Source organism: Talpa europaea (genome assembly GCF_964194135.1).
Source record: "Talpa europaea genome assembly, chromosome: 2".
NCBI lineage: Eukaryota > Metazoa > Chordata > Mammalia > Eulipotyphla > Talpidae > Talpa > Talpa europaea.
This window is the reverse complement of record NC_140068.1, coordinates 59,017,023-59,041,434: the sequence shown is the minus strand read 5'-3', so window position 1 is coordinate 59,041,434 and position 24,412 is coordinate 59,017,023. Positions and strand designations below refer to the sequence as shown.

At 35.9% G+C, this 24,412-nt stretch overlaps 1 protein-coding gene across 2 annotated transcripts in view; it reads left to right on the top strand.

The window, feature by feature from the left end:
- The window catches only part of ORC3 (origin recognition complex subunit 3), a gene marked incomplete at its 5' end in the record, with an annotated part of 49,785 nt that extends 26,941 nt beyond the window's left edge, over nt 1-22,844 (top strand). The window contains 9 exons of one of the 2 annotated variants that reach the window (XM_084228529.1): nt 1,590-1,706; nt 3,382-3,461; nt 12,719-12,852; nt 15,448-15,527; nt 16,106-16,206; nt 18,289-18,430; nt 20,922-21,038; nt 21,979-22,058; nt 22,609-22,844. In XM_084228529.1, coding sequence (XP_084084655.1) covers nt 1,590-1,706; nt 3,382-3,461; nt 12,719-12,852; nt 15,448-15,527; nt 16,106-16,206; nt 18,289-18,430; nt 20,922-21,038; nt 21,979-22,058; nt 22,609-22,714 — 957 coding nt within the window. In that variant the 3' untranslated portion in view covers nt 22,715-22,844. The remainder of the gene's footprint in view (nt 1-1,589; nt 1,707-3,381; nt 3,462-12,718; nt 12,853-15,447; nt 15,528-16,105; nt 16,207-18,288; nt 18,431-20,921; nt 21,039-21,978; nt 22,059-22,608) is intronic. The other variant, XM_084228528.1, reaches the window with a different exon arrangement.
- Nucleotides 22,845-24,412: the final 1,568 nt, after the last annotated feature.

The following is a 24,412-nucleotide window of genomic DNA, read 5'->3' as shown; positions in this document are numbered from 1 at the left end:
AAAAGCATATTAATATTCATTTTTATACTTATTGTAGTATAGTTGCTGAGATTGTAACATTTCCTGTGAAGCATCCAGGTAAATTCAGTAAGAATAGTCATTTCTACTGTATCACCCAGTTATTTGTGCATACTGTTGTTCCATAAAGCAAAAGTAATATGTAATATAAGTTGCATAAAGTATGAGTGTTAATCAGTAATAGATTCCCTTTTTCGAGAATTTGCTCCCTGTTGAAAAGGTCTTGAAAGCACATGTTAATTAGTGGCTTTACTATCTTTATGTTATGCTTACAGTAAAAGTAGAAATAAAGTATACTCTCTTGATGGTTGTTAAATTACCCATCTCTTTGATTATAGCATCTTTTGTTGTGTTAGGAAGCCCATATTTTTGCAATTCCCAACTCAAATGGTGGGAGGAAAAACATTTTGTTTAGTTCTAAAGTCTTTTCTTTCATTTGCCCTGTACTTGCAGGTAATGACTCATAGATTGCTGACCAAGGGATAGATTTCACTTAGATTTCTAAGTGAATTAGAATTTAGGAAAAGCTATCAGATAGGTTAGATTTGCTTGAATTTATTGATATCTGATGTTTTATTTTCTGCATGGCTGAATGTTAAAAATAGCAAGATATTATTGAAGAAAAGACAGTCCTATCACTTAAAGTCCTTTATTTGACTTCCTAGAGAAAAAATTTTGACCTCCATGCCACAGATCATAATCCTCTAAAGAAAACATAACAGAAGTCAACAGTTTTAAAAGTATTTGAAGCCTGAAAAGCATTTGGTGTGGTGTAGTGTTTTAAAATAATTTTTAAACTGAAAAGTTCTAGACGACAATCTCCCCCAACCCCAAATAGTTTTGAAATGGATTGTTTTCATCCCACAGATTTCTTAGTAGACTTACATCTTGTCATACGTGCTGTATTCTAAATTTATAATATTTGTTGGCTTTGCATTCCTCATTTTTACATTTTTTTTTCCTTAAGTAGGAAAGTGAATAAACCAAATATTCGGGATTATCCCCCAAAAGGGCAAAATTTAGTAAAATCTTCTGCGGTGTTTCTTCCACAGTCTTCCCTTTCAGACATAACTTGAGCGGTATTTCAGGAAAATAAAGTACTTGTTAAATTTAAAAAAGGGGGAGGGCATCAGAGGCAAAGCCTTAGCAACTGTTATTACATTGTTAGTGGGCTCTATATGGATCTCCATACCCTTCTGATGTGAGGTAGAGAATAATCAGCTTTTTTCACTGTGGCACACACCAGGTGACTGCCACAGGCCAAAATCCAGCACAGTGCTCTTTTGCACACTTGTAGACTGGGGGGCTGTGGTATAGTGGCAGTGCTGTTGGTAGGGGGAAGTGAAGTTACAGTAATTCTGGTGTTTCGACAATATCTTCAGACTTGATAGCCCTGACTTAAAATGCCAGGCTTCATTCTGGATATTTTGTGCCTTACATTTACTTAGAATTAAGGCTGCTAATTGGTAATTGTGAATGTTCTCTTGTCAGATTTTCAGAAATTATGTCATTGAAGTTGATATATTTTAATTACTGATTTACATATTTTTAATACATTCTGTGGTTTTTAGGAGGAAATACAGTCATTATTAGAAAACTTGCATGTTTACCATACGAATTACTTCCTGGTTTTGAGATGTCTTCATAAGTTCACCTCTTCTCTTCCGAAGTATCCATTGGGTCGACAGGTAACCAGAATTCCCTCATTTAGAGTCTGTGAAGTAAGAATATTAGTAATTTCTTCCTTTGATTTTTGTAGCATTAAATATTATTTTGAAATGGATCCAAAATTACAGTGAGAGCACAAACTCATTTCAACTGTGCATATAATTGGTCATTGAAAAAAAGTATTATTTGTACTGACACCTACAACTGAAACAAGCACACTGAATTCTAGTAGTGTTGCTTCTTCTAAAATGTATTTGCATTAAGATTTTGTCACTTTCTTTAATACTTCTTTGTCTCATATAATAAGAGAGCAGGTTCTCCTCTGCCTTGAAAAAGTGGGAAAAGGAAGCTACTTGACAATGCTTAATGATTGACCTTGCATTGTACCAAGTACAAGGGAAGCAATATTTCTTACTAACTTATGTTCCCTTGGCCTTTGTATAATACCATAAACCTGTGAACCAGCTGTAGAGTAGATGTTAAAAGAATTCTGTATTCCTAGCTCTGCATCCTTAATTCAGAGGTTTAGAGAACATATATAATTATGTTAGAATGAATTGTTTATGAGGTGATTTCTGTAAGTCTTTTTAATCATATTATCATTTTATCATTGAACAGTGACCAGTGATATCAGCCAATCCCAATATAGTCTCATTTTATTTTTATGTAATTGGTACCTTTATAAAGCCTAATTCATTTAACATGCAAGTCTGTTGTTATCTAAAGGAAATGGTTGTTTTTATTTTAATTGTTTAGGTTTTCTTTTTATATATATATATTTTACATCATTCTTGATTTTTGTACAGTATATGCTCTCTTCTCTCAGGTGTTCCCTGTAAGCTTCACCCATGCACCCATAGTGCCTTGTGCTCTTCCTGCCCCTGTTTTGATACTTCTCCCTTACCCTCCCCTGCAGAATGTCTCTGATTTTTGCCTGTTAATTTTGTTTTTTTATTTATTATGTATTTTTTACCTGATCCCTTATTTGGTTTCCCTGTATTCCTCCTATAAGTGAAACCATCTGATAGTCTTCTTTTTCTTTCTGGCTTATTTCACTGAACATAATCCCTTCCAGCTCCATCCATGTTGCTGCAAATGGCATGAGTTTATCTTTTTTGATTGCTGAGTAATATTTCATTGTGTGTATATACCACATCATCTTTATCCAGTCATCTATTTTGGGGCATTTGGGTTGTTTACATATCTTACCTATTGTTAATAGTGCTGCAGTAAATGGAGGGGTGCAGGTATCCTTTTGAAGTCATGTTTTTGTGTTCTTTGGGTAGATTCCTATGAATGGAATTGCCGGGTCATATGGAAGCTCCATTTCTAGTAGTTTGAGGAACCTCCACGCAGCTTTCCATAGGGCTGGACCAGTTTGCAATCCCACTGACAGTGTATGAGAGTTCCTTTTCCTCCACATCCTCGCCAACATTTGTTATTTCCTGTTTTTTTAATATGTGCCATTCTTACTGGTATAAGATGGTATGTCATTGTGGTCTTCATTGCATTTCCCTAATTATAAGTGATGTTGAACATTTTTTTTATATACCTGTTGGCCATTTGAATTTTGAAGGAAATGGTTGTTTTTAATAACAATTTTTCTTGTATTGATCATTTATAATTTTGCCAAACTAATAGTGTGCAAACAGTGTATCACTCTTAGTTCTTCATGAATGTGCTATTCACTTACAGATCAGAGAGCTGTACTGCATGTGTTTAGAAAAGAACATATGGGATTCAGAGGAGTATGCTTCAGCCTTGCAGCTCTTGAGGTAGGTGGTTTTTTTTTCCTTTTTTGTCTACTTTAAGCCTTCCAGTTAACACCTTCCTCTAAAATTCTGACTCTCATGAAGTTTCAAAAATAGCCATGTTTTGTCTAATACTTGTATATATCTTGAAATTTATGTTTGTGGCTTGTAGTGTTTTTAACGTAGCAACCATCTATTTTTACTGGTTTTAACCTTGTTTTTGAACTTGCGGTTTCAAAAGTAAATTTAGTGATAGTTTTGTCTTAACATCTACACTACATGAGGAGAACTTAAGTATACATCATTTTAATCCAGCCAGCTTGACATTATGGCAGGGGGGAAGGCATCAGTACTCATGGATAGAGAGCTTTGCTGTGGCCCCAACCTTTTTGAGAAGGGGGAAAAATATCTCTATAGTAGTATGCAGCACTGTTGGATGAAATGCATCCTGTACCTTGATGAAGAATAACCATGCAAAAGCAGTTGCTTTGCAACCTGAACGTGTTCTGTTCATACTAACATTCGATAATATATAAATTACGTACCTAATTTTATATTAATAAATATTTTAGTGTTATTACAAGATAACAAATACTATTTCTCGTCTCTAACAAATTTACCTATTTTTTTTTCCCTTAAGATTTATTTATTTATGTAAGAACTGGGGTACAGGTCAGATGTGCAGGAGGATGAGAGAATTCACCAGAGACAGAGCGGGAAACAGAACAGGCAGACTGACTGACTGAAACCACTGCTGAGGGGAGCAGCAGGCGAGACAGGAGAGGTCTGCCCCGCCATGTGGGTATCTCCGCGGCCGGTGGGGATCAAAATGGTGCTGCAAAGGCTGCAGACAGCTTCACAGCACTGCATTCAACCACCTGTGCCACCAGGGAGGCCCCAAATTTACCTTTTAATGTTATAATCATTAATATTCCTTGGCTAATTATATGTCTGATGACATTGTAGTCTTTCTATAAAAATAATGACTATTTGGATAGTGAGAAACAGAAAGTCAAGTGTGAGCTAAGTTTCTGCATAGTCTTATAATTTTTCCTTAGTGAATGTAAGTACTTATATGAGAATATCATAAAGAAGTCTGAGAACTGAATGTTTATTAAGTCTTGGTTCTCCCTGGGCCCACAGGAATAGAATAGATGGGCACAGTAGGAGGAAAATTCACATTGAAAGCACTTTAAGTCCACAGACTTAGTAATACAAATGTTAGTGATCTAGCAGGTGCAGCTTAAGATAGGAAACTAATTTCATGCTATCTGGAAAAATAACTCTCCATGGAACTAGTTGCCACTGAAAGCTGTCTTTCATTACATTTTTTTAAAAATGCCAATAAGTGATCACTATATATTTAATTCAGTTTAAATATTTCTAAGATATCTTTTATATTCCATTTAATACACCTGTCTTAAATATCCAGTTGATTTTTGCTAGGTTTCCTCTTTAACCTTTGTGATTATTTTCTTCCTTCTCTACTTGGGTATTCCCAAATTTCTTTGTCAGGAATGTATTTGTCCTTTTCTTTCCACATCTCCTTGGCACTGGTATTCTTAGGTTATTAAGTCAGGGATCAAGAATGCCAGTTCTATGTTAGAGTAAGGAAACCGGCAATAGTAGTGACCACTATTTATAAAGACCTCCCATGTGCAAGGTGCTGTGTTAGACACTTGTAGTACACTTTGTCATCGAATACTCAAGTGTACCTTGTGGTCAATACTATGAACTACCTTTACAGCCCAGCAGACTGAAGTACAAGTATGGTTTAAATGATTTGTTTGAGATAGCTTAGTTGCTTATGGAACCCGTGTCTAATCCAGGTCTGACTTCAGAGCTTTTTTACTTCCCACTATTCTTTATTAAGATCCACAATAATGTCTGGGGAATATGAGTAAAACAGAGCAATAAATAGAAAGTGAAGTTTCAGTCATTTTGCTAAGCTGAGATTAGAAACAGGAATGTGAAAAGCACTGAAAATCAAATATAGCAGCTACAGCATGGAAAGGCTTGAGTCTCAGCACCTCCAAACTGGAGCGTTGGTCACTTTGCAGTATATACATATATTGAGTCATCTGAAACTAATATAATGTTATATATTGATAATAAACTTTTAGAAGGAATTTGTAATCATTGTAATCATGTGGAAGAATATTTATCATATATTTATGGGTGGAAAAAGACCCACAGAATTCTCTATCACAATCATTTTTAAATGTATACTGCAGTCATGTGCATGGCGAGTATGAAAGTATGCCTTTAAAAAATACCAGAATTTGATATTAGTGCAGTGATTCTGCATATTGTCCACAACCTTTGATTGCTCTGTCAACTCTCAGAATATGAAGAGATACTGCAAACCCAGCAGTGAGCTATGTGAATTTATTGACTTTTCCTCGTCAACTATGAAAGACCATAAGAGGAAAAATTTACCTTTCTATTGGTGGAAATTTCTAGACCATGGATTTTTAAACTTGAAATATGGAAGACTTTGCTTCAGTGAAAAGGTTTTAAAGGTTGATATAAGACATAGAGTCCTTAACTTAGAAGATCATGGTGCTGGACCTGAAGGATATTGCGCTTGTACATCAGTTTCAGTGGTTCTCTTTAGCGGTGTTTCTTGGATTGGCGGTAGTGGAAAGTGTGCCCCTTTTAGGGAAGTTTACTCTTCCCCCCACTCTGTCAGCTGAGAATTACTCATCTATGAGTTATCACATTTTTACCAATTATAAGGAAACCAAAGCCGGAAACATTGAGTGACTTCTGTAATTGACAGAGCTAAAATTTAAATCTGAATTTTCAAAGCCAGTGCATTTTTCAATTCTATTCCAATTATTGGAGAGGTGGTAAAAAGGGAAGTTTATATGGGTTTGTGGTCAGTAGTCCATGTTCAGAACATACCCCAAATTTTAAAATGAGCCAGCAGAGCAAGTATCTATTTCCACACTAGGCATCTTAGCATAAGTTACAGATATATCAATGAAAGGAGCCACAGTATCTCATCTGCCTGTCCTAAGTGGAACCTTATGAGCTTGCTACAGAAACATTTATAAATTGAAGCTGATTGATAGCTGAAGGAATTTGTTAGGGTGAAAAATTATTTTAATTTCTGAATAATACTTTTGAGTTAAACAGTGAGGTCAGCTTTCATTGAGTTAAAAATAAAACAAAACATTGATCCCAGTTATAATAACATTTGTTCATTTCAGTTTAGGACTTTGGGATCTAAAGAGTGCATTGTTTCGGGCCTCCCCGGTGGCGCAGCATTGAGCCCTGGGTTGTGAAGCTGCCCATGGCCTCTGCGGCGCCGGTTCGATCCCCGGCTGCTCCCTGGCCACCGGAGGAGGGTCCCACATGGTGTGCAGACCTCTCCTGCCGCCCGCTGCTCCCCTCAGCAGTGTACTTCGGTCCTTCTGCCTGCTCTGCTCCCCGCTCTGGCTCTGGTGAATTCCCTCGCCCTCCCGTGGTTCTGACTGTACCCAGTGCATGTATAAACAAAACGAACAAATAAATAAATAAATAAATAAAACATGCCTCTATTTAAAAAAAAAAAAAAGAGTGCATTGTTTCTTGACTCTGCAGATCAACTTTAGTTGATTTTTTTAACTAGCTATGAAAAATGACAGCTCTACCGTCTAGTAGATGCTTCCTAAATAGCAATAATCTTATTTTGTTGATCTAGATTTATTCATGCATAAACTGAGAATGCACCATTAAAATGTAATTTCTCAATGAACAAGGTTTCTCAGGTTGCAAATCCTGAATTTGTATCACATCAGATTCTCCACAATTGTCTTTAAACTTCTGGTAAAATACAAACAGAAAAATAGTAATATTTCATTTTAAAGCATAAGATGTTGAGAGTCATTATAAAGTAGTGGTTTTCAAGGTTTGGTTTGCATAGAAATTAGCTGAAGTGTATTAAACATGTTGATCTCTGCCCTCTTACCAAAGATTCTGACTCTTGGGAACATGTATGTTGGTTAGCAAGAATCTTCATTTAAGCATATTTAAATAGTTGGTCCTGGGACCACACTTTGAGAAACACTGTTATCTAGAATAACAGATTTTTAAAAAGTGAGGGAAAAATGTGAAGCTGTGAAAGGAAGTCTTTGTGTAGACACTAGATGATTTTATCTATTGTTTTCATTTGAATAGAGTACAGAGTCTTCAGAATATCGGAGGAAGCATGATGACTTATTTGAGGAGATATGGAATAGAGTTTTTTACTGTATTTGCAGGTTATTTTTTCAATTTGCATTTTTTTTAATGGAGGTACAATGGTTTGCAATACCACATGTGATTTGGGGGTATGGGTCATACTCCTTTCGATGTATGTTACCACATCACACCATCAAAGCACTCATAATCATCTACCTTAATCCACTGGACCTTTTTCCTTTTGTTTCCCAGCCCTCCTCTCCTCCTCTGGTAGCATGGGTTCTACAGTCAAATTTTAGGCTTTATTTTTTGGTTTGGTTTTGTCTAACCCTTTGTTTTGTTTCTCTATCTTCCACATATGAGTGAAATCATATTGCAATTGCCTTTTTCCTTCTCTCTTATTTCACTTAACATAGTTCCTTCCAATTCCATCCAATTTTGCCAGGTGGCAAGATTTCATCTTTTTATATAGCTGAGTAGTACTCCATCATAAATATATATACATACGTGTGTGTGTGTGTGTGTGTGTGTGTGTGTATGAGACACACATATTGCATTTTTAATCCACTCATCTGTCCTTGGGCATTTAAACCTAAATTCTAAAACTTGGCTATTGCAAATAGTGCTGTATTGAATATAGGAGTGCCTATGTTCCTTTGAATTAATGTTTTTGCATTCTTTGGGTAAAGAATATGGAGTGAAATCACTGGATCATGTAGATCTGTTTTGAGAAACCTCCATATTATTTCCATAGAGACTGAACCAATCTACTTCCCGACAATAGTGTATGAAAGTTCCCTTTGGAGCTGGATGACTTTAGGCAGTTGATCTCAAATTGGTTCCAAAACTGGACTGAGGTACTCCACTACTTAATAGTGAGAAATGGTTTTAACTCAATAAAAATTAAAAATCTAAATTTATATTTTAAGTTTTTCTTTATTAGATGTTTAGTATCTACTACCATTTTTCTCTAGTAAAGGTGAGCAGGTATCTAAGAAACATTAAGTTTAAAAACAAATAGCCAATCAAACTTTGATAACTTATTTTTTCTTATGAACTCAAGGTTATACTTTTATAGTACATCAATATTTATATATTTTACCTTACTAAAGCTGTTCCTAACCATATCACAAAATGAAATACTCATTTTGACAAAAAAGAGTGTGGTGTTCAACAAAGCACATCATGACTTCCAGTTGCTTCCCCACGTGAACTAATTTGAAAACAAACTACACTAAAACCTGTGGTCATGGACTTTATCACTGAATGACCATTACCTTGTTCACCTATTCAAAAGATGTTTTTTTAAACATGCTTGGATACAGAGACAGTTGATCTCTGTTTGGGAGGTTACGCAGTTTCTCAGAGGCATCTAATATAAAATATCAAGGTTTCAGAAAATGCACATTTTGGGTTTTGTTTCACTAATTTTTATGATCATAAATGATAACTGTGGTGGTGTTTTTGAAGAATATAGTTTGTGATTTTTTTTGTAGGCTCTTTTTGTATTTTCAGGCTTCCTTTTTCAAATTTTTTCAAAGGTGCTTTATAATGCTAATGTCTGTTTAGAACTTGAGAACTCCTTATTCAGAAGATCTTTGCATCAGCCATGGATTGACCAGTTTCTCCTTATAGCCTATTCTCAATCAGATGTTTCTATAATCAGTACTTAGCCAGAAATTACTGGCTTTCTGCATGATGAAGCAGAACACTCCATTGCCCTGCAGCATGATTGCTTTTAATGATTTCTGTCCTAGTTAAGGAAACATATTTTTTTAAACAACAACCTATAAAGCTTTTAACACATTAAGTATCACAGGCATTTTTTGAACCATTTACTCAACAGTGACATAATCACCTAATCAAGTTGGTTAAAGAAAAATCTTAGATGTATTTTTTTTTTTGTTAATATAGTGTGGTGGCTTTCAAACTTTGTAATTCTGTTTTCATTTCAATTTCACTCTTTTAAAGAAAAGTGACAGATAGAATCTACCAAAATCTGAAACTATTGTCACATTGTCTCAAGTTTTCTCTTATTCTCCTTTCAACTGATATGGTGTTTGCACTTCACTGAAGCTATTTTGATCAAGGTCACCAGTGACCTCTATGTTCCTAAATGTAGTGGTCATTTCTCCCCCTTCATTTGTGTTAATCGATTGTCAACATTTGATATAGTGGATCACTCCTACCTTAATGACCCAGACTCTTAGTTTTTCTCCTACTTCAGTGCATCCTCCTTCTCAGCCTTTGGTGATTTCTCTTCTTGACACCCTAGCCTACACTGTGATAGCACATCTTGCGTTACTTAATTTTGAGTGCCTGTTGTCCACTGTTAGTAATTTGTACTACTAGATTTTTTTTTCCAGGCACAGACATATTAAATCATACCATAAATGGTGTTCCACAGCTTGTATTTGTTTGTTTGGTTTTTGTTGTAGTAGTTGTTTTGCATCTGATAGTCTACCATGGACTCTTTGTCTTCAAATAAATTACAGCATGGCCAGTAAGAGCATAGAGGCCAAGCTGGGCTCGGTTTAAATCCTAGCTTTGCCAATTACCAGATGTGGTGTTCTGAACAAATTACTTAAGTTTTCTGTGCTACTCTGGAATCAACAAGAAAATAATCTTTGAATAAGAAAAAGAATAATAACTATCTGAATCCCTAGAAGTTTACCTCTGAGATGAAAGATCTCTCTCTTCTAATCAAACACACTACATTAAAGGTTATGACTAAGAAACTTTAATTGCAGAATTTTATGACATAATGGCAATTTTTCTTACACCCTGAAAATAAATAAATTGGCTTTACCTTACCAGGTATTCTATTTTTGTAAGCTGCAAACAGATATGAGGTATGGCACTATTAATCTGGAAACTGCTTATCAGGGTGTTGCTGATATGGGTCGCGCATCTCTACCAACATTCCCCTCAGCTCCTTTGCTTCTGCAAGCAGGGTTCCTTGAACCCTGAAAATGCTGATCTTGTATATTTGAGTGGAGCTTAAGGTCAATTTTATGTTGCTTTTCGTTAACTCTTTAAACAGTGTAATTCTATCTGGGCAATAGAAAGCCAGAATTTCAAATACTTTCAAATGTAATCAAGAATTAGTGTGTTGGCTTCATTTTCACTGACGTGTTACCCTCATTTCCAGATAAAGATTATACTTTGGGTAATTATTTCATTATTGTAGATGGAAGATTTTAAACTTTTCCTTAAAACTCGGGAGATGTTTACTTTTTGTCCACCCCTACTGGCTTCTGTGTTTATTAGCTGTATGACATTTTTTATTTTTTGGTTTAGGTTTAAATTTTAGTTGAAATAACCAGTTTAATTTCTCATAGACTACTTAGTTTTATGCCTTTTTATACTAACATATTAATTTTAGTATTTTCTCTAAATTTTTTATTGTCAGATATGATAGAGGTGTCTTATAGAATGCCATCCTGGATTTGCCAAATTATTTTTGCTTTCCTGATTAATATAAGAACTTTCAGTCATTGTAGTCTCTAGGTCTTTTTGCTGAGAATAATTTGTGTCATATTACTTACTAATATTAACCTAATTCCAATTCTTTATTCATTGTTACTGAATATGATCTTAGTGGAGAGATTCTATAGATGACTGAGTATAAGGTTCTAATCTTACAAAATATCTGTGTTCTTTCTTCATTTCTAACAAAGATTTCGTCTATGACCTTGAATGAGTTACACAATCCTTCTGTTATAGAGCAACCCCGATATTAAATGGGTTCCTGGCTGTGGGTCCTCACCCGCGCGCTTTAAAGGGACTTATGAATACTCTACTACAGACACAGGCAAAAGGGTTAATAAAAGGTTTATTTACAAGAGAAAAAGAAATAAGGAAAATGTACAACTCAGGGAGAAAATAGGGAAATAAAGTCTTTAATGCGTCCTACCCGATCCGACGACCTGGAAACCCAAAGTCACTCTCAGAGCTGGCCGGACGCTGCGAGCTGGCCGAGAGCCCAAAAATGGAGAGCCCCCCAAAGCTCACGTGTCTGCTTTTTGTATCCACTTGGCTGCTTAACCCCACCCTCAGGTCCCAGCCACCTTCCCTTTGGTGGTGATGGGATTTGGAGTTCCCAGTGTCTTTGGCTTTGACTTGGGGTGGGGGTGGAGTCCCCAAAGCCTATATGGAATTTGCTTTGGGACATCCTTTTCCCCCTAACACTTCTACCTATGCTATAAAACAGAATTGCTTAATATGTTTAAAGTTCAGTCTGATATTTGTGATGTCCACAAATGTAAAACTTACCTAAAATGGTGATAGAGAAATGGTTGTGATACTTACACATTTGGTACTTTTTTTTTTTTTAAGATTTATTTATTTATGCATACAAGAACTAGGGTACAGGCCAGAGTTGCGGAGGTGGGGTGGGTAAGAGGATTCATCAGAGACAGAGTGGGGAACAGAAAAGGCAGACTGACTGAAATACACTGCTGAGGGGAGCAGCATGTGAGCCAGGAGAGGTCTGCTGCGCCATGTGGGTTGCTCCCTGGCCTGGGATCAAACTCGTGCTGTAGTGGCTGCAGATAGCTTCATAGATTGTGTCCTAACGCCTTGCACCACCAGGGAGGCCCTACATTTGGTACTTTAAAACAGGCTTTCATTTAGCACAAGAGTTATATTCTCAGTAGATACTTGTATCATTGTTATGTTTAGACCTGAAGGAAATGGGAACTAACCTTAAAGGCCTAAGGGTAGTAAGCACTGTGCTAGATTCTTCAGATGTATCTTCTCATTTAAATTTTAATTCTGCTAACTTGTGAAATATGTTAATTCTATTTCCACTTTGCAGACAAGGAAACATAGAATCAGAGATGTTTAGTAACTTGTTCTGTTTAAAAACATGCATGTCAGAATTAGGCTATGAACCTAGATCTTTGAAAATGTCCTTACTTGAGCTGTATCCTGAGAATGCTAAATACTTATTGTCACATACATTGAGGAAAAGCTCTCTTTAAAAAGTTGATGGCTATTAATGATGAATTTACACTATTTTCTCCTAACCAGAAATACTTTAATGGGCAATGGCTTTTAAGTATATTAAGTTTCCAATGATATTACATCTTCTGTCACCAATTCTGTTCTAGCATGTTGGCAAAGGATGAACTGATGACCATTCTTGAGAAATGTTGCAAGGTTTTTAAGTCTTCTTCTGCAGCGCAGCTTGACAGCACAGCAAAGAGAATAGAGGAATTCTTGGTCCAGTTTCAGAGCCTTGATGGTGAGAATATAATATCTTGCTAGTTCTTCTGGTATGAGTCATTTAATGAAAATAACATGGAAAACCCCACATTCTGATATGAGAGATAAAGAAATAAAGTAGTTCATGATCATTTAGTATACTAAGCCCCAGAATAGCACATCATGACAATCACAAATAAGCCAAGTGCTTATCCTCCAGATTGGGCCTAAACAATGAAAAGCACCAAACAGGAAGGAAAAAAAAAATTCTTTCTCCAGATGGAGAGTTTGGAGGACTTACCTTAAAAAATAATAGCAACAAGAAGAAATTAAAAGACTAGAGGAGGGTAGCAAGGCATCATAATTAAGGACTCTTTTTAGATGTTTTTTCTTAAGCTTTCCATCAAGTTCTTTATATATTTCAAAATCACTGCATAAATCATTTGTAAGCCTGAAAATTTAATAGCTGTGAACTGCTTTCACAGCAATGAAGCTCATTGGTATGCTGATTACCAAAATATGCATGAGGTTTGCTTTAATCAGATTTACAAAAGCTTGAATCTTTCAGTCCTAACTGGAAGAAACCTGGCATTCTTCCGTGTTGAAAAGTTAGTTTCCTTTATTTTGTATGGCCTCTACAGGATCATTTATATTTGCTTCTGAATGCTCAGGATGAGCCTAATTGTGTATAAATAGCCATGTTCTCCTTAAAAGCCCTAGGACTTCTTTTTCTAATGGGGTACCATGGATTGATACTGATCATTAACTTCTTTTGCTCTATTTCTAGCACCCAAATGTATTATGTGTGCACCTTTTATTGTCCCCTGTTTAGGGAAATTTAGTGGTGTTTGGGGCAAGAGGTGGTTTGATGTGTAAGCACATATATAGGATATGGTGGAAGGATTTCACTTGAAATGTCCATATCATTGGAATTCCAAATTCACGTGGAATGCTAAACTGTGTGGCAAGTATTAAGTATTTGTCTTGAAAGTCTCACTGGTTTAGAAAGTGCTCTTACTGAAATCCCTTCCTCTCCATAGCTGCAATGCTAAAATACCTGGTTTGTACTCAAGGTCCATCAGTGGAAGATGAAAGACAAAGTTTGCTGAAAGTGACATGAAAATGAGAGAAGTACTTCACAGGGACTAATAGGGTTTCCACCAGGTTATTTAGATATTGCTCCCTGCCATTGCAGCATGAACTGAACTATTTATTAAAGCATAAAAATGTAAAGGGCTAGAAATTGCTACCATAGAGATCACTGAGTGCAGCTACAAAAAGGAATATGAGCCCAGAAAGTGAAAGTTAACTTGCTTGAGATCCCTCAGCTAGTGGCAGGTCCCAGCTTAAAGTCTACCAGCTTATTGTTTTATTTCCTCCCCTGATTCACAATTTAAATGCCCCCAAATTGTGGCCATTGGGACAGTGAACTGTTGTCCTTAAGGACATAAATAGGGTAAAAGACTTAAAATAATTTAATTAGGTAAATTTCAGTTTTGTACAAAATTGGCCACATAGAGATTTTTAAAAAGAAACTGCAGCATATTTATTTTAATTAGAATTCATGTATTGTAAGTTACTGAACAAATTCTGTGATGTTCTAATATTAAAGTAATGTAGCTTTTAGAAATGGAAAGGTTGGCAATTAACATGATTAAAAGTCTAAAGAATTTTACAGGTTGAAGAAAGCCAATCTCGCAAAGAAATGTCTGTATTTCACTATTTTTAAAAGAGATACATTGTCAATAAAATGAAATTAAAATCCCTCACATTAGAAGTGGAAACATTTGACTATATATTACTGACTCCTTATCATTTATTCACTTATTAGAGTCTGGGCTTTATGTTTGGGAGGTTAAAAGTATATCATATTGCCATCAGATTTATTTTTAAGGCTCTGCTACATGTTAATGAAATGGGACAAAATTTTTTAGATATTTTAACCTTAAATAATATCTTCCTTGAACCTAGAATTATTTATAGCTAAGAAGAAAATTATTCTTTGAGAACAATGTTGATTCTACAGCCGCATCCTCTTAGCTTACATTAGACCGAATAAGCTATGTAAGTGTATATAGTTCCTTAAACCTGCCCAGTGCTAGGAAGAGAGTATTAGAGCCATATGCTTTCTAAAAGCACAGCCAGACATTTACCAGATATTTTAAAGAATAATCTGTTTAGTAGATTATTTGAAAATGTTTACACACTACCCTTTTCATATGCAAATGACGGGGAAATCCTGATTTGCAAGATCAAGGCCAACTTTGCCTGGGTATAGTTCTGTATTGTTACAATCTTGCATAATCAAAGAATACGATTTAAGCTTTTTTTTTTTTTTTTAACTGTTTACAGCAGATTTGGGGAGTGTTTGCTGTTGGTTTATAGGATTTTGTTTTGTTATTGTCACATTTTTAAAATTCAGGAATTGTTTTCTTTTGAAGACATCTCTACAGTATAACTAAGTATTTATTAACTTCAGCTTCTGGAAGAAATCATTTATCTGATGGAACCTTGATCCTTTGCCACATTAAAAAAATATAGGTGAATTTAATTTCTCTTGGAGTAGTTAGAATGTTTGTTCTCTTGACTTCAGTGGGTTTACCCTAGTTGCTGTATATTGGTTTTGTATTAAAAGCAGAAGCCAAAGAGGAAGACAATACTTCAGGGTCACAGTCGAAGGGACTTCAGAAGACAGACCTCTATCATCTTCAGAAGGTCAGGTCATTTTCTTTTCCATCCATGTACATCCGGTGACGCTCCCTTTTTGCAGTGTACTGTAGATTAAGGGTGTTTCGTTTTCAGTTTTAAACCACAACCAGGAACAAAGCAGACTTTATAAATTACAAGTTGAACACCCTATTTGTCCCTCTGCTACCCCCATTCTTCATATACACCATCTGAAATTTGCTATTTCATATAGATAGAAACTGCTTTTATAACCTCACACAGAGACAGAGAACTAACCATAAATGAAAAATGGGAACATGTTTGCAGAAAGGGATCTGTTTATTTTTATGATGTATTTTCTGTTTGGTCAAACTGAGAGATCCAAAAGAGACTTAACTTACTAGGTTTAGATACTGTTCTTGAAACTTATACTGCATACTCAGTGCAATAGAAATTAAGCTACATTTAAAATAAAAAAATAAATACAATTGATTTTGTTCTAGTTCTTACTCTGTACATTCTGTCTATGGAAAGGGTATCCTCTCCCTCTGCCTTAACAACAGGGCTCTCAGGGGTTTTCTGTGTCAGAATCATCAGAAAAAAAGTGGTTTTTTTTTAATCCATAGTCCTTATTGGAACTGAAGGAGTTAAGAAGAACAAGTAAGAAGCAGAGTAAGTTTGAAGTACTCAGAGAAAAAGTTGTGAACTTCATTGACAGTCTGGTAAGGTGAGTCTGTTGCTCTTAAGAGTTAAAAATCATGCTGTTCTTCCATGTAACACTGATGTGACAGCATCCCACAGCTGATCCAGGACACCTTCTCCTAGATTAGGCCTTGAGCTTTTCAGGTGCTTCTGTTCAGCTTAAAATTGTGATTTTGAACCCTTTGTCATCCTTTGTAAGATGTCTCATCAAGTGACTTAATTCACTCTTTTACTGCCAGTTTAAGAACGCTGGTTTAATTTTAATCTAGTTTATTAGGCTAGGGCAGTGGTCAAAAAGTAAATGTTTTCCCCTTTCTTATAATGACTTGTTTGCACTGTCCTTGATCTTTGCTGGGAGTATGCTGCATCTAGACCAAGCCCTTGTGCCACCAGGGAGGCCCCAGAAATATATTCCTAAGCCACTCTCCAAGTCTGTACTTGGACAGAAACACTAATATATGATGATGTTTGTCACTGTTCAATGAGTGTAGCCCAGTGGAAGCAAAATACAGGCAGGTATTTGGTTTAGTCTCTGAGTGAGGTCCTTTGTGGATATTCAGAAAGACTGTTTTGCTTTGGGATTTACCTGAATTTCTAAATGTTAAAATTAAAATGTTGTTTAAAAAAGGGATTTCTAGTCCTTGTTAGATTTCTAGTCCTTATGACATAAGCAAGGATTGCCACAAGGTCTTTAAGCGACACTTTTATATACGTGATTGGGAAGAAACAGCCTGAGATTGGTGTAGGAAGAGTTTATGGTAAGAAATAACTAATGGGCAACCCAGTCAGCCATCTGGTGAGGCAGTCAGCATCACAAAAACCATTTCCGAGGCTACAGCTAAATTAACTTAATCTTGAGTAAAATGTTAACAATATTTGAGATATAGAATGCTGTTTCTTAAGGCCAAGTCAAAATGATAGTATTTGCAAATGGGTTTTATTTCTGTTGATACTGAAGGAGCAGCATCTGAAGTGGAAGGAGCAGAGAGCCAGGAGCTCTGAGACAAGAGGGAGATGGTTAGGAGTGATGTACAGGGTTAATACCCTCTTCACTTCTCTTCTGAGGTCACTGACCACATGACTGGAGCAACTGTAGTGGGGTTTTTTAGCTAGTTATATCCTCTCCAGAAGGTGGGAAGAAAGGTCACCAGAAAGAAGAGGGTAATTTTCCTGGCTGGCTGAGGTAGTTCTCTCTGCACTGGTGAGAAAGGGATCTGACGTAAGTCTGTCATGTAGAAAAATAGTTTAAGCCTAGGACTGGACAAGCCCCAGAAATTTTTATAAAGACATGTGAGTTAACTACATTGTTAACTAGCAATTGCTTTAACTAACAATTTATTACTCTGTCTTTGGGTTGTGTATTTCAAAGCTTCTGCCTTCTAATTTGCTACCCCACAGGTTACCCAAAAGTGATGTCTTTCAAGGCACAGACCACTTGATGGGCTTGTGATACATTCAAATGCAATTTTTTAACTCTTTTTTTTTAGTTTGTTTCGTTAAATTTGCTTATCATGCAATTAATAAATGACAGTTCCAAGTTAGTGGTTTTTTTTAATTGAAATTTTAATGATAGCTTGCTTTTTAGTATTCTTCAACTAAAATTTAAAGTATTTTTAACATGTAACAAACAAAACTTTCAGGGTATCATTTTTATGATGTCAATTTAAACATTTTCTATGATCCCCCAAAATTTTCCTAAATTCCTAGTGCCAGACCTTTTAGCTGTTAAATGTTTGCCATGGTAAGGAATGTGGTCATCTCAGTTTTAATATAATTGACTTTAAGAAATGTATCTGTATTTTAAAAAAGCATTCAATAATATTTTAAGAAATTCTTCCCAAAAGATTTTTGGTATAACTAAACCGTATGTTTGTAAAGTTTTAGGCAAGGACTAAAACATAACAGTTTTCAAAAATACATGAGGAGGTACAATTCTGAGTGAACCTACTACATTGGACACTTCGGTTTTGTTTCATCTGTCTGTGTTTTGGTTGTTGGTTTTGCTTTTTAAGTAAATTGCTCTATCCTCCATAGATAGACAAAGATATTATATTGAAAATGAACTTCTGCTTACCTAAAAGGTGATACCTGACTTTGGCTATTTCAGAGAATACCTTCTGCCTCCAGAGACACAGCCACTGCATGAGGTGGTATACTTCAGTGCTGCCCACATCCTTCGTGAACACTTAAATGCGGCTCCACGAATTGCCCTCCACACAGCACTCAACAATCCTTATTATTATCTCAAGGTAAGAAGCAGATTCATTCTCTGACAGTTTAGTGTAGACCCTGCTCTTCATTTTTGCAAAAATACTGTAAAGTTGCAATTCTCATGAGTAGAGAGTTGGCAGCTTAGGGTTGCCCCTCTTTCAGATAATTTAAAAAAATTCTTTAGACTTTCGAGGATATTTTCTTTTTTTTTTTTTTCTTTTTTTTTTATTTTTATTTTTTATAATTTTTTTTTTTAGAGGCATGTTTATTTATTTATTTATTTGTTTGTTTGTTTATACATGCACTGGGTACAGTCAGAAGCGCGGGAGGGTGAGAGAATTCACCAGAGCCAGAGCAGGGAGCAGAGCAGGCAGAAGGACCGAAGTACACTGCTGAGGGGAGCAGCGGGCGGCAGGAGAGGTCTGCGCGCCATATGGGACCCTCCTCCGGTGGCCGGGGAGCAGCCGGGGATTGAACCGGCGCCGCAGAGGCCGCGGGCAGCTTCGCAACCCAGCGCTCAACCGCTGCGCCACTGGGGAGGCCCTCGAGGATATTTTCTAACCCAGTCAGGATACCAATCAGTAGTCAGCTGATGTTGTCAACTTTTGACTGTTTAAATGTTTGTGCCGTCATAATTTGTACCTTCATATGATAAAACCAAATCATAGACACTGACACTTAGAAGTATACTAACACTGCTCTTGTGAAAATAAAGGAAATGTTTTCTACAAACACAATAGATAATGTGTCAAACAGTATGGCCTAATGAAACTACTAAAAAGATCCAAATAGTTGTTTCTTAAAAAAAAAAAAGATTTATTTATACATACAAGAGCGGGGGTACAGGCCAGAGGTGTGGGGGGTGAGAGGATTCACCAGAGACAGACTAGGGAGCAAAACAGGCAGATCCACTGAAATACACTGCTGAGGGGAGCAGCGGGTGAGACAAGAGTGGTCTGTTGTGCCATGTGGGTCACCTCCCTGGCCCGCAGGGGAATCGAACTTGTGCTGTAGTGGCTGGCAATAGCTTGACAGCACTGTCTTTAACCCCTGAGCCACCAGGGAGGCCCCCAAAACAGTTGTTTCTGATGAAAAAAAATTCTGTGATTTTTAAGTCAAAGAAAGATATACTTTCATAAATTATCTGTAGGACTAAATACAGAGGGTGGCCAGAAATCTGGCAGGGCTAAAATGCCTAAAATCCAAGCACATTTGCTGGTTTTTAGAAGTTGTTCTTTATAAAGAGTTCAAGAAAGAATTTTCAAAACTGACTTTCTTATGACCAGTTAAAGTGATTACCTTAAACATTTCAGTCAAGCTCTATCTCAATGAATATACATGAAATGTGTTAATAAGTAACAACATCAACTAAGCAGCTAGAAATCTTACCACAAAGGATACTTAAGAAATGACTGAAACCTGTGAAGAATGTTCCAGTGTACTAGTTTCCTGTTTCCAAGATGACACATAAATGACATACTAGTAAGTACTATAAAAGACTAAGAAGATAAAAATCAGTGATTTTCAATGATAGTGATAGTGGGTAGCTAGAATAATTTCGTATTTAAGTAACAGATTATTTTAATTACATAAACAACAAATTAAAACTTACAAAATCGGTCTTCTTGGCTAGTGGTAGTTTACAGCAGTCTCTGGAAGAGTGTATTCTCTCCAGTTGTGTGCATTAGAGACAGAGGTACTTGTTTCTGAGTTATGAGATGTGAATTTCAAATAGTTGAAAACCCGTTCATGGTTTATGCAAGGGTTAGCATCTGCAGTGTTGACAACATAGCCTTTTCTTTGAAAATTAAAGCCCTTATTGCCATATTGGTATTTATTCAGACAGTTTAGTAATTGCCGCAATTCAGGTAATTACAAATGTTAGAAGTAACATTTTATTGCAAATCCACAAGAAATTCCATGAATCTTTTAGGGAACCCAGAAATACCTTAAGGCATATAAGTAATTATTAATGTAATTAATAATATTTAATGAGGGGCCTCCCCGGTGGTGCAGCGGTTGAGCGCTGGGTTGGGAAGCTGCCTGCAGCCTCTAAGGCGCTGGTTCCATCCCTGCTGCTCCCTGGCCACCGGAGGAGGGTCCCACATGGCGCGCAGACCTCTCCTGCCGCCCGCTGCTCCCCTCAGCAGTGTACTTCGGTCCTTCTGCCTGCTCTGCTCCCCGCTCTGGCGAATTCTCTCACACTCCCGCGCTTCTGACTATACCCAATGCTTGTGTGGATGAAGAAATAAATGGATAAATAAAAAAAAAATGAATAAATAAATAAATCTTTAAAAAAAAATAATATTTAATGAAGACCTAATCCTAAACAAACAAAACTTTCAAGGTTTGAAACTAGTTAACTATTGAACTAGTTAAATTGAGGAGTAAATGCAACTCAACTAAATCCAGGAAAGCAAAGATTCCATTTACTGGCTTACTAAATTTAGATGAGGGAGTTCATTAATATCTGATTTTGTTCCTAATCATTTCTAAAAGGTGGTCATCATAGTTTACTGTTACTTTTAGAATGAAGCATTGAAGAGTGAAGAGGGCTGCATTCCAAATGTTGCCCCAGACATCTGCATAGCATATAAATTGCATCTTGAATGCAGCAGGCTAATCAACCTTGTGGACTGGTCAGAGGTAGGTCAGGGGGAAAAGAACATGTTGTATATTTGTCTTACTATTCATGCAACTTTCCTGGAATGTTTTTATGCTTTTGGAATTTTGGAGCTCTTTTTTATTTTCTTAGTGCGCTGTCTTTTGTTTATGGAAAACATAAATCACTTCACACTTCAAAAGTTCCTCCAGAAAAGCAGCAAACTCCTCAATATTCCCACTCCCAATCCCATTCTCTGATCTGGTGCTCCTCAATTACAGCAATTCTGCATTCACACCAGGTCAGAACAAGTATATGATCTAACCTCAAGTTAACAGTAAGTGAAAGCTAAACAATTTATGTTAGTTCTATGTAACACCACAAAATAAAAAAGTATATTAATCAGCATTTCCATTATTGCATAAAAAGAGAAAAAAGCAATGGAGTGAACCTCACAGCAAATTTAGCAATCAGGAAGTACAAGGCATACTTGGCAAGCAAAGGACAACTGTTGTTTTTCTTTAAATAACTATTTTTTTCCCCCTCAAAAGCATTTTAGAAGAGTTTAACTCTGATGAAGGCCTTATTTGACATGTTTTAATCACAACTTAAAAGTATGCATAAATGGCTGCTTGTAAGAATAGACATTTTCCTGGGAGGTAGTGGGGTTGGGGAGTAGAGGATGAAAGCATCCTTTGCTTTTTATTTAGCTATGACTGGCTTTGTTTCTTGCTTTCTTCTACACACTTCTTAGTTCTCAGAAACATGGTTATTCTAGAACCATTTCATTATCTTTTAATATGTACTTTAAATATTTAAAGTAATCAGTATAGTTTTGATAATCTGAATTTGGTGTAATAAAATTGTGCCAGCTTTCAGCAGCAGCAGTGCTTAACCTGACTTAATACAGAGCAGTCAAGGAAGTTCACTAAAAGATTTTGGCAACTGTTGAGATTTTTTATATTCTATCTTGTCTCTTGAAAGGCTTTTGCAACAGTTGTGACAGCTGCTGAACAAATGGATGCAAATTCTCTAACCTCAGAAGAAAGGAATGAAATTATTCAGTATCCTTTTTAAAACCAGGTCTACAACGTCCAAGTACACATTTAGAATATAGCTTTATTTCTCCAGATATGTATTAGAGACTTCTAACAACTGCACCAGACCTTATTAAAATGGTAACCATATCATCCCAGAATAATTCATCACTAGCCTGAATATATTGAATAGCCTGAATTTATTCTAAAATGTGATCAAACCTAAAACAAAAGGTTTGAAACTTATATTAAGATCCTACTCTATAATTCACTAAAATTGTCCAAAGCCTGTCATTATGGAATTACGGTTTTCTGAGTTTATTAATGTTTTTAGAAGTTTGGTTGAAGGGAAGGAATTTTCATGTTATGTGAAAAAATACAAATAGGTAAGCATTAAGCACTTTCCCATGCATGTCATTGGTGAATTCTAATGTCTGATGTTTTCCACTCAGGGTTAGCGTTTAAGTTAGCATTATATATTTGAACTATACTTATCAGCCAATATTTTAACACTGAGATTTTAACTGTTTTTTGTCAAAAATATAACATGGTGCATTTCCTTAGCTATAACCTTCAGTGCTCGGTTTATTAGAGCTGTTTCTGAATTAGAACTTTTAGGATTTATAAAACCTACCAAACAGAAGACTGACCATGTGGCAAGGCTAACTTGGGGAGGCTGCTAGAAAGCAAATTAGTGAAGCTAGAAGGATCATATTTATCTTAAGAAAAAAAGGAGATCAGTCATATTTACCACCACAAAAGAATAACTGTTTGGCAAGAGAAATGTGGAATCCCCATCTGATGTTTAAACAGAAGGTAGATTGCTAACCCTAAACAGGAATATATCAAAATTTTTGAGGTACTTTAGAATCTAACAAATAACATTCTTACATTATATCTAAAATCTCTTCTACCTTATCACTTATCATTTTAGTAATCATTAAATTATGAGTAAATCATTCTTGAAAATACATAGTATATAAATGTAATAAATTCCTTTATCCAGAAGTATAAAATATTTTCAGTTGATTTAATAGTACTCATTTCTGCTTCCCTAGTTTCTTACACTGCCATTCACTTTAATTGTGTAGTAATTTTTTTTGCTCAGATGAGGAAAGGCTCACATGAAATTGATATTTGGTTCTCTTCCATGATAAAAACTCAGTCAAGTTCATTATTTAATGTCCTGTTCCCAAGACAATTCTGGGATGTCTTTAAGACATCCCAAAATTGGTATAACAAAATTACCAATCAAATATGGTATGGACAGGAGAAAAAAGTCCAAACTCAGTAAAAATTGTTTTGGATAGCAAACTTTAGAATTATGTAATTGTAGGCTTTTTGTTTTAGCTCTGGGGACAAATTTAATGTTTGACTATTTTTTAATGTAATGTAAGCAAATTTAATATAACTTAAACCTCACTAATTCTGAAGTGTAAAAAGGAGGTAATAATGAATATAGCGTATCTGGCAACATGATGGGCTGAGATGACATTCATGGATAATTGTTCCCTTCCCCTTCCTTCCACTCCCAAAATACAAAAATGCTAGGTGAAATTTATCCCCAAAACAAACTGGGAAAATATTGCCAAGGTTAAAGAAAGGGAATTCCCAAGATACCAGAAATAATCAGCTGCAAACCAGAGCAGAAAGCATCTAGCTCTACAGAGCTTTGAGAAAGACAGTTAACAGTGCAGCATTAAGGTAGATTAAATATCTTTATCTAAAAGATGCTAGGATTTCTTATTCAGCAGAATTAAACACATGTACATATGCACAAAGGGCTGTAAACTTGGAAATTATAATATGCAAAAACAATAAGGAGGAAACTAGGCTCTTGATATCTTGGAATCCACGTGTTAAAGGCAGTGCCTCTGTCATCTTAGGAAGTCCCTGAATGGAGGCATTTGGAAAAGTCTCTGCCATTAGATATGGTCAGAGCAAAGAATGCATTCCTGTCGTGTGAAGTGTCCATGATTTAGTTCACAGCAACTAGTTCCTTATTTTTTCTCAGTATTCTATAACCATTCCCTTCCATTAAATGTGCCATCAACCATATGCCTCATTTTTGTTAATGTTGGTAAACAGGAAAAGGATGATGTGTAGATGATTTTTAAGGATTTTTTTTTTTTATCTGTTGCTTATTTAAGTCAGTCAATAATGGAATGTTTCCCTAATAATCCAGGTCTTACTAAAACGAAGACACCATTGATATGTACAAAGTGGTTTCCTCTTTCAAATGATACAGATGAGCACCGGATAAAACTGTTGTTTAGAAACCATTTCTTTCAACAGATTCAGATAGCAAAATGCATACATGTTAAGGTAGAGTAGCTGGCATCATATAGACAAGCAGATTCACATCTATGTAAGGCACAGGG